At 34.4% G+C, this 11113-nt stretch overlaps 1 protein-coding gene and 1 long non-coding RNA gene across 5 annotated transcripts; both read left to right on the top strand.

Moving 5' to 3' along the window:
- The first annotated feature begins 230 nt into the window (after positions 1-230).
- LOC110268203 (uncharacterized) lies at positions 231-4413 on the top strand. 4 transcript variants are annotated; one of them, XR_015905027.1, is made up of 5 exons: positions 279-457; positions 1108-1215; positions 1535-1626; positions 3678-3921; positions 4031-4413. It is a non-coding gene; the product is annotated as an uncharacterized LOC110268203 (long non-coding RNA). The 4 variants fall into 4 exon arrangements; XR_015905025.1 differs by having other exon boundaries at positions 293-457; positions 4109-4413; XR_002356314.2 differs by lacking the exon at positions 1108-1215 and having other exon boundaries at positions 231-457.
- A 3789-nt stretch (positions 4414-8202) lies between these two features.
- Positions 8203-10893, top strand: LOC148575488 (uncharacterized). The gene is made up of 5 exons (XM_088506256.1): positions 8203-8418; positions 8480-8541; positions 8633-9056; positions 9143-9691; positions 10378-10893. Exons 1-5 carry the CDS (start codon positions 8203-8205, stop codon positions 10891-10893), a joined length of 1767 nt encoding a protein of 588 aa, XP_088362382.1.
- Positions 10894-11113: the final 220 nt, after the last annotated feature.

Raw genomic sequence — 11113 nt, 5'->3', positions numbered from 1 at the left:
TTTTGCACAACTTTTTGCATTCATATACCATCTATTTCTTGATTTTTTCGATGATGTGTCATAGGCGTTGCATTTTCTGCAACACATGTCAAGATTATAGGCATCATCATCAACCACTACAAGATTAATATTGATTTAAGGGAGTATTTTGGTGGAGGTTTTAAAAACCTCCACAATATATTTTATTTATGGCATTTTAAAAAACCTCCACTCATAATTAATTAAAATTCAAAGTTTTGGAATAAAACATCATTTTCTCTTTTTTTTTTTCCCAAAATGTGAGGCACCGAGTTCGCTGACAGAGAATGAAACCCTAAGTTTTCTACATACGCCATTCTTGCCGCCGTTCTCGCTGCCGTTTCCTCCGCCGGCACCGTCACCATTGCCGTGTACGTTGCGGTAGAGAGCTTCTGGATCGAGAACTTCTGGATCAGGGAGGTTGATGTTGGCCCCGATGGTAAGATCCGTTATGAGGATTTCATCGCCAGAATGGTTGCTAAGTAAACTCCTCACATATCAGATCCTTGCAAATTCCATTCGCTCTGCTTCTGGATTTTCCTAAATGTGTTCTTTCTTTTTTCTCAGCTATTTCTGTATTGCTATTTCTTCTTCTTTTTTTTTTTATTTATTTATTTTTGGTCATGTTTGGTTTTTGTTTTGTGCCGTTTCCTTTAGTGGACGAACGGGTTAACCATGTTATGCGCATTTTGGTTTTTTGCCATATTAATGTCATCATGTAGCTAACAATGGATGGTTTTAGGAATTCAAAAGTTGCTTGGATTGAATATATGTGTATGGTGAGATCCGAAGCGGTCTTTATATGCTTCTGCTGTAATTGTTTATTGGCTAAATAGACTACAGCCATGGTTGGGAAAATGTGTGTGTGTGTGTGTGTGTCAAACTTGTGTTCTAATTTCAGAGAAGAAGAACGAGCAGAGCATTGTTTTGGGGGGTTTCAAGTTTCGATTATTTTATTTTTATTTTTCTGTGAAATTTTGTTTTCGGATTGAACGTGACTCAGAGTGCGCAGCCGAAAAGGTGAAAATGAATGAGGAAAAAAAAGATTATTATATGAATATTTTTTCCCTTTGTTTGATGCTTTTGCAGGTTTGAGTTGATAGATTTTATCAGTTTACTCTGCATCTCATCTCACTCTCACTCTCCAGCTATATTTTCTTCCATGTTATCATTATTTTTCGAAAATCTCAATTGGAGGTAAATTACTAAATTTGACATTATAATAATATCTACATTTAATTTACATATTGAGATGGTTGCTTTTTTTGTGTCTAACAAAACTGATACCAATTGTCCATGGTCCATAGTCCAATTGCATGCTCTACGTTTTTTTTTTTGTTTCTTTTGTTTCCATGTTTCACCTTGCATTCTTCAGCAAGCTTGTTACATAGTAATGGTTGTCAACTTAACTTTTTCTTCTATCAAATGTAAATGCACCCCAGCATGGTTGACGTTATTATCTATCTATTGTTTCATTGAATTGAATCTCAAATCTAATGCTGGATACTGAATTTAGGTTAGGAAAATGGTTATCAGCTACTATTTCTGAGTGCTCGTGCAATTGTCCAAGCTTATCTAACCTGGAACTTCTTGATTAACCTGAAACAGGTATTGAAAGTTAAAACTAACAGTTTATTTTCAATTATATTGTAGGTTTATTTTTATTCTTTCATCCAGGAATTTATATATGAGATTTTCTTATGAGGGTTTTGTTGGTCTTAGAATGCATGAGTAATTAAGTCCTCATCTGTTTATTTATATAGTGTTTTTCTTTAACTGCCTTCGTCTTACCTTAAACTTAGATCTATCTCTCTTTAACTGCCTTTAACTGCCTATCTTTCAAGATTTGTTATTTGCTATAATTAAGTGATAAGTGTTGCTCTGAGCCCTGAGCTTGAGGCTAGCAGAGGAAACTTGGAACATGGACCACAGTGTATAGAGGTCAGAAAAATCATATGATATAGTATATAGTTTTGTGAGTAACAAAGATTGCAATGAGAATCTTTTATTATTTAAATTAGTTGGTAATTGTGGAAGAAATTAGATGCAGGGCAGGATTTTGAGCATTATAAGAAAGGAAAAAAAATTAAATTCATATTTCAAATACTATAACAGCAGTAATCTCTATTATAATATTGACTGAATGTGACTGCAATAATCTTCTATTATTCAATGCTTCCATTATATCGACTCCACTGAAACTACTATTCAGTTATGAGTGATTGTGTAGAGCGAGAGTGGTTTTGGGATTAGGAAGTGCAATGGGCAAAGATAGTGTTTATTAGGGGGTTTATATACGGAAAGAGAGATAAAGATTGGTGTGTGTATATGTGATTTGAAGGTTCATGCAGGTTGGAATAATATTATAATAGTAATTAAGAAATGTGTGTGTGAGACTTGGAAGAAGGGGAAAAAGGGATTAAGGGTACTTCTAGAAAAGTGGCTTTGGTTTTTGTACAGTTGGTGGGTGTGGACTGTGAAGGCTTCCAGGAAAGGGCACGCTCTTTGACCATTTTGTCCTCTTCGAAATTTCCTCATCTTCATTCTTTTCTTTTAATTTATTTTGTTTTTGTATGTTGCTTGCAATGCATTGCATATTATATAGAAAAAATCCATTCATATTTAATATTGTCATTACAGTTATTAATCCGTCATTTTCTATTTGTTGCCTTCTTTTGCACCTTGTATCATTGATGATCACAGTTAGCATAGCATCACAAAAAATAAACAAGTCTTTTTTACTTGCATTTTAATTTCATCTTGCATCAACTTGTGTTGAACATTGCAAGGTATGTCTTCATTTTAGCTTGCAAATTTTGTTTTTGAATTCCATTATCCTGTTAATGATTGGATTGAAATTTTGTTCTGCTGATTGGTGGCTATGGTTAGCATAGCGTCACATATCTCAACCTTTTTTTTTTCTTGTTTGAATCCAATGATCCAGTTTTCATTCCAGTTCCTGATAACTCTGCCAATAAGAGGAGGTTTACTCTGTCTTGCCCTTAGAAACTATGCTCATGTTCCTTTTATGAAGTGTCTCTAATGTTGTGGACGTGATTGAGAATTAGTGATTGCTGATAAGGAGGTCTAGTGTAACTTGAATCAAATAATTCCCTGTTCTTACTTATCCATAATAAGTGTCAATAAGTACTAACATAAAACTCTCTCTCCGATCATACATTCCAATATTTTCCATAAGGTTATTTTAGAATCATTATGGTCTGTGCTTCACATTCTTGTTGGGATAAGACTAATAAACTACTTATTTGCATTCCTAGCTAGTGTCGTAATAAGAAAATTGATAAAATAAGGAAATTGATAAAATAAAAACAAGATATAATTACTATTACGTTTCATGCATTTTGAAACCTTTATCTAATCATATTTTAATTGCATCGTTTTAGTTAAATATATCAATTAGTCTTATTTGATTGTAATCAATTTAGGCTAGTCAAATAATTTTAATTTACTGGTTCAGTTAAATAAATATTAAAAGAATTTAAATTTTATTATATATATATATATATATATTAATTCATTAATTAACCACAAACACTATCTCTCTTCTCCTATTCAGTTACCTGATCGATCTCTTTCTTATCTTAGTTTCATTTTAATATTTTCTCTTGTAAAGATAATCTCTCTTTTTCAATTCTCAGGTCTGTTTGGGCATAATGTCCAGCTTTTGCTTTAACACCCTTTACGATCACTGAGGTTGTCCATGAGTCCAAGCTCCCAATCAAGTTGTGTCACATCCTCACAACAAGCATCACATGCTGTCATGAGCACTACAAAGAAGAGGGTGCATGACGAAATAGTGGAGCAGAACCAGAAGCAAATTAATCATAGAAAATCCATTGATACCTTTGGCTAGAGAACATCTCAATATAGAGGTGTTACAAGGTTAGTGCTTTTGTTGCTGTTAGAAAGACTAGTGTTTGAACAATAATAGGTTCAATGATTTGCATATAGAATTGCTTTCTTATTAATAAATCTTTGTTAAATTATTTAGGCATAGGTGGACTGGTAGATATGAAGCTCATCTATGTTCAAACTGGTCCTTTTGATGTCACTGAACTATTTCTTTCAGGGTATTGTGAGGCTCAAACCCTACTTGGACTTTCTTTCTGAGGTTGGCCCTTACAAGATTATGGATGGATTATTGTGGCCAATTTTAGAGGTAGTAACGTCGGCATTGGAGGAGATGAACTTGTCAGAGGACACTATAATAAAGAGACAAAGAACTGTGTAAGCTATTTATACTACTTGAAGTCATGTATCAAGTACCTTGAGAAGGAATACAGAGCTCTTTGTAAAGTATAGCATCTTTTGTTTTTTCTAAAATTAGCTTTATTGTTTACTTTTATTCAGAGTTTATATGTTTACTTATTCTGCTGAATTAAAACTATATTTATACTTCTTGAATTTTGTGCATCTCGAATGGATAATTTGATGTTGCAGCTTATAAAAGATACAAGTTGATTCATGAAAGAAGACATTTTCTTTGTATATCTTTTATTTATTCATTCTATTCTTAGAATGTTTGTCTGTAGCATGCTGTGTTGCACTTATCAAAAATTTAGTTTTTAAAAGATTTGTGTTATAAAAGATTTAGTTTTTAAATTTTAATATTAAAAAATAAAATTTTAATTTGAGAATATGTAAATGAGATGAGATTAATGAATGTTTAGGATTTTAAATTGAGATTAATGAATGATTTGAAATTAAAAATAAATAACTACAAGGTTTGTGGAGGTTTGAAAACCTCACAAAATAGTTAATTTGTGTCAAATTGAAAAGTCAAATTGTGGGGGTTTTAAACTGCCACAAAAGTGATTTAAAACTGCCACAAAAGTTCAATATAAAACCTCCACTAAACACACAAAACCCCCACTGAATAAATTGTGGAGGTTTTTAAAAACCCCCACAAAAGACCTCGTGGCACCTCAAATTTTGGGGGTTTTGGAAATCCCCACAAACCATTTGGTGGGGGTTATAAACCTCCACAAATAAGAAAAAAAAACCTCCACAAATAAACAAAAATCTTGTAGTGAACACTTGGACGCTATGCTTTTTCTTATATAAAAAATTGCCATTTTTTAGTACTTTTAAAATTAGAGGATAAATTATTTTGTATTAAGTTATTGTACAATAATTTATTAGAATATTAAGTAACTATGACAAAAAGTAACAAAAGTAAGTTTTTGGAGCATCTTTTAAATGTATTATTAGGATTATATATACAGGTATTTTTTTAATTTTATATTCTTGTAATAGTAAAATAATGTGATAAATTAATTATTTAGAATCCAAATCAAATATAATATTTTAAATTCAAATAAAATATATAAAAAATTAATTTGAGTGTAAAATATAAAATAATTAAGTTTGTCTTTTATTTAGATTCTATTTATTTATAAAAATTAAGATTCAGTATTATATAAAATTAAAATTTTTATTCTAAGATTCAAAATTCTAATCTTAATAACTCCAAAAAATAAAAATTTAAAACAAGGATTTTTCTTTCTATATTTGTAAAAACAAAAATTAAAATTTTAATAATACATCTTTTTATATTTACCTTTATTCAAGACCAGGTATGCTACACATACAAGTTTTTTTGGTTTATAAGTCTTACAAGTTGGCACAAGCCCAACAAAATACACGCGCATTACACTCCCACATTCAAGAGTAAATACACGCACGTTACTCAACCACTTCCTGTTTCCAAAGCGCGCTACTTACCATTATGAACGACTCTTCTTCTTCCTCGATGAAAACCATAACTGTCATTTTTTTCGCGTTTCTCCTCCTCCTCCTCTTCTTCCTTCTTCTTCTCCTCCTCCTTTGTGTTTCTCCTCCTTTTTCTTCGTGTGTTTCATCTTCATTGTCGTATTTCTCCTCCTTTTTCTTTTGATTTTGCAACATTATGTATTTTTTCTTCTTTGTTTGATTTTTTCCTCCCAAAAAGAATTATGAGAATATGAAATAAGAAGATGAAGAAGAAGAAGCAGCAGAAGATGAGGAGGAGGAAGAGGAAGAGTTCTGAATTATGCAGAACTCGTCAGAATAAAAATACACCCAAATATCTTTGTTTTACACCCAAATATCTTCGTATTACACCCAAATATCTTCATTTTACACCTAAATTTACTGCAGATACAAAAATGAGTTATGTTACGTGTACACTAAAATCAGCCACCAAAGTCAGCAAGGGCTGCAAAATACACCCAAAATACACCACAGAAGGGCTGCAAAATACACCATATTAAAACAAGCATAAACTATAGAATGCAAATACAACTATAAAACCATCATAAAAAATAACAAAAACCAGATTCATGAATCATAACTAAACAGAAACTAAAATAATTCAACTAAAAGAATAAGACAATTCACCCTCCGTCAGATGAAAAGTCATAAACTGTAAATACATCCAAACTTTTATAAAAATACACCCAAATATTCCTGATTTACACCCGAACGTCTGATATAAAATGGACAAGATTATATTAATTCTAATCAGAAATAGTACATTAGATTCAATTCAAATAAGGAAGAATTAACAGCAAATTTCACAGGCAAGGTTCACGCACTGGTTCATCTGAGAATCTGAAGTTGAATTATCCATTATCTTCAAAAACAATTTCAGAGCTTGATGTCAAAAAATAATGGAAATCGAGAATAACAAAGAAAGAGAACAGAGAGAGAAAAGCACGTAAATGAAGCAGGAGAAAGCAGAGAAAAACGCACGTAAACAACGAAGGAGAAGGCAGAGAGAAACTCACAAAAGAGATCGAAGAGAGAAGACAAGAAATTCGAAAAAGGAAACGGAATCCTTTCAAAAATTAAAAATCTCTTAGAGGCGCGTGAAACATATGTGCATAACAAGAGCGTTTGAGCGTAATATCAATTAGAGAACTTGTAAGACTTGTATAGTAAAATCACTTGTACGTAGAGATTAATCCATTCAAGACATACTAAACAAGGATTTTTCTTGTAGTCTTTTTTTTTACACACACCGACACACAAACACCCTTCTTCAACATGCAAAAATTTGAGGGTGCTGATAATTGAGGTGCTTGTTCTTCTATTTTAAAAAATACAATCTTTCTCTTAATTTGGGTTCTGACTACTTCTGAGGTAGTGTTATTTCAGAGAGTTGAGTTGAGTTTTTTTCAATGAATAAAAATTGAAAAAAATAAAAACAATGAAGAACGAAGAACAGGCATGTAGTTTGTTTGGAATCAATTTGTGCTTTGTTTGACATGGTATTTGTGAACCAACTCTATGCCTTCAGATCTCACCCTCTTCTACTCACACCTTACACTCCTTTATATAGAATTAATTAGGCAGTTATCTCTTCCTGTTAAGTAACTGCTTGTTGTTGTATTTATGCCAAGTAGGATAGTTAGTTAGTGACATTCACTCTATATATAGCTGAACCTGTAACATTTACAATTGAGATTCACCAATCAAGTTTTCACTCTCTGCAATTCACATCAAGAATTCAGAGTTCAGAAGTACTCTTCCCTTGTTCTTGAATGTTCAGTGTTCATCCCTTATTGCTCATAACTCGAACCGTTTTTCACATGGTGCGGTGAGCGTGGAGTAAGGTTGAAGAACTTGAACTGTTGGTGAAGAGTTAGTGAATCCATACCTCATCGATCTCTTCCTCCTTTTCAATCACGGTGATTCTTTCTCTTCTTGATTCGATTTGATCATCTGTTCGTTTTCTGGCACTCAAAATCTTGATCAAGAACTCCTCTCTCCTTTCAATTCTCGATCAATGGCTAATCGTCCACCAAATCCAGTTCCCGATGCGACAATTTCCGGAATCGATCTTCAAACCCTAGCGAGTCTGGTTAGTCAACAAATCAATCAGACTCAATCACCAAGAACTCATGCCTCTTCAATCGTAGATCCGACAAGTCCCTATTATCTGCATCCAGGTGAGAGTTCTGGTTCACCGCTAATCTCCATGGTTTTAAACTCAAACAACTATCACAGTTGGGAGAGGGCCATGCTGCGTGCACTAAGCTCAAAGAACAAGATCAAATTTGTGAATGGAAGCATCAGTAACCAGAACCAACAGATCCTTTGTTTGAAGTGTGGGAACGATGCAACGACTACGTCATCTCCTGGATCACCCTCTCACTTAGTCCCGACATAGCACAAAGCGTGATGTGGCACAATGTCGCTTCAGATCTGTGGAAAGATTTGAAACACAGATATTTTCAGGGAGATGTATTCAAGGTAGCAGGATTGGAAGAAGAAATGTTCACTCTGAAGCAAGGTGATTTGAACATGACCGACTACTTCACTAGGCTGAAAGTATTTGGGAAGAGCTGGAGAATTTTAGGCCCCTACCTAACTGCATACATTGCAAGAACGGGAATTGTACGTGTGGAACTTTTATGAGAGGATACAGAGATGAGACCTATATCGTTCGCTTTCTCAGAGGCTTGAACGAACAATATGCGATAGTGAGGTCACAAATAATGCTGATGCAACCTTTACCAAGTATTGAACAAGCTTTTTCACTGCTTTTGCAACAAGAAAGATAGTTCCAATGTAGTGAACCCCTCACTGAAAACAAAATCTTGATGAACAGCGCTGCTCCATATCAACCCTCAACACAAGGAGGAAGGGGCCGAGGCAGGGGAGGAAGAACTACTGGCAGAGAAAGAGGACGAACAAAAGTCTGTACCTATTGTGGGAAAACTGGCCATCTAATCGATACATGCTACAAGAAGCATGGTTTACCTCCTCACCTCAAACAAGAAAGCAGTGCAATCAACAATGCTATCACTGAAGACGAGAATTTTGCAAGAATCGGTGATGACCAGCTAGTAGAGGATAGTAGTGCAGAATTGGAATTCACAAGAGAACAGAAGCATGCCTTGCTAGCTCTCTTGAAGCAGCCGTCTTTGGATACACACAAGCCTCAACATGCCATAAACCAAATTGTCGCATTACCCTCTCATCAAGGTATTGCTCATACCATGTCTGTTTCAACCTTTAAACCTAGCTCCTGGGTGATTGACTCAGGAGCGAGCGATCATGTAGCATACTGTTTAAAGTCCTTTCACTCATTACATAAAATAGAACCCATACTTGTTAGGATCCAGATGGAACCAATACTGTTACTTCAACAGCTGGGACTATAATTTTCTCCAAAACTTTTTTTCTCACAAAGGTCTTGTACATTCCAAGTTTTAAGTTTAATCTCATATCAGTTTCCAAAACGACTAACTTGCTCAAATGTGAATTTGTCTTTGATGAAAAATGTTGCAAGATCCAGGACTGCCTTTCCTCGAAGATGATTGGTGTAGCTGAGCAAAAGAAGGGACTTTATGCATTTGAAGACCTAAAACCTGTAAGGAACTTTCAACTAAGACCAACAATTGCAGCAGCATTCTTCACACCACAAACACAACATCTTAGCAATAGTAATAAGCTGCATGACAATAAGAATAGAAGTACCTCAAACTTATGGCATCTTAGACTAGGTCACTTACCAAATGACAGAATTTTTGTATTGCAACAAAATTACAATTTCATCAATAAATCTGATCTTTGTACCAGTCCTTGTGAGTCTTGTCATTATGCTAAGCAAAAGCGTTTTCCATTTCCAATAAGCATGTCTATGTCAGAAGAAATATTTGATTTAGTACACATAGACATATGGGGACCAATTAATATTAATTTCACTGCTGGACACAAATACTTTCTCACAATAGTGGAAGATAAAAGTAGATTTTGTTGGCTATTTTTCATGAAACATAAATCTGAAGCTGCCACACTGCTAAAAAATTTATTCAGTTAGTTCAAACTCAGTTTAACAAAACTATTAAACAAGTTAGATCAGACAATGGAACTGAGTTCAAACTAACTGAATTCTATGTAGAAAAGGGTATTATACACCAAAACACATGTGTTGAAACCCCTCAACAAAATGGCATAGTTGAGAGGAAACACCAACACATTTTGGCAGTAACCCGAGCAATTATGTTTCATGCAAACTTACCAAAGAAACTATGGCATTATGCTGCCGCTCATGCCATATATATCATCAATAGAATTCCCAGCAATATTTTGAAAAATAAATCCCCTTATGATATTCTTCACAAAAAACTACCTGACATACTCAATTTCAAGGTCTTTGGATGTTTAGCATTTGCTGCAACCATTCATGCTAATAGAAAAAAGCTCGACCCAAGAGTTAGAAAATGCATTTTCTTAGGCTACAAACAAGGAGTAAAAGGGTACATTTTATATGATCTATATTCTAAAGAAATTTTTCTCTCCAGAGATGTAGTTTTCTATGAGAACACTTTACCTTTGTGCAATACACAGAATTCAGAACTCTCCCAAAAGTGCCATGCATCATCAACTCAATTATCAGACCCTCTTCTTTTTGACACCACTCCTTTCAATGCACCATCAACACACTCTGCATCTCATTATCACAGCATCACAAATCCAAACATAGCACCACAAGGCCAAGTGGCCAATTCACCACAAATCAGTGCACCAAACACACTATACAATCAACAGGATACTGCTGCACCTCACATTCCTCAGAATGTTGGCCCGATTGTTGAAAGACCTCACAGAGAAAGAAAACGTCCCTCCTACCTAAAAGATTATCATTGTTTTCTAACTACTAGCTCAACTACACCACCAACTTCAAGTAGGTACCCTCTTTCTCATGTTATGTCCTATCATGGTCTATCCGAAAACAAAAGAAAATTCTCCATTGCCTTGATCACCAACACAGATCCCAAAACTTATGAGGAGGCTGTGATGTATCCCTGTTGGCAAGAAGCTATCAAATTAGAACTTGCTACTCTTGATGAAAATCGAACCTAGTCACTCACTACTTTACCAGCTGGCAAGCATACAATTGGATGCAAATGGATTTTTAAGACCAAGCTTAAGGCTGATGGAAGTTTTGAAAGATGCAAAGCCCGACTGGTAGCAAAGGGATTCACCCAAATTCCAGGGCAAGACTATTCTGACACCTTTAGTCCCGTAGTGAAAATGAACACTTTGAGGATTCTTCTAGCCGTTGCAGCTGCCAAAGACTGGT

Source organism: Arachis ipaensis, chromosome B2 (genome assembly GCF_059453495.1).
Source record: "Arachis ipaensis isolate K30076 ecotype BB chromosome B2, ASM5945349v1, whole genome shotgun sequence".
Taxonomy (NCBI): Eukaryota; Viridiplantae; Streptophyta; class Magnoliopsida; order Fabales; family Fabaceae; genus Arachis; species Arachis ipaensis.
Note: the sequence above shows the minus strand (reverse complement) of the source record. Positions and strands in the feature narration are given on the sequence as shown.

Coding starts and splice junctions, on each gene's coding strand:
- LOC148575488 (XM_088506256.1), top strand. CDS start 8,203: ATGTGGCACAATGTCGCTTCAGATCTGTGGAAAGATTTGAAACACAGA. Junction 8,419..8,479: donor ACATTGCAAGAACGGGAATT/GTACGTGTGGAA, acceptor TCGCTTTCTCAG/AGGCTTGAACGAACAATATG. Junction 9,692..10,377: donor CAGAAGAAATATTTGATTTA/GTACACATAGAC, acceptor TGCAATACACAG/AATTCAGAACTCTCCCAAAA.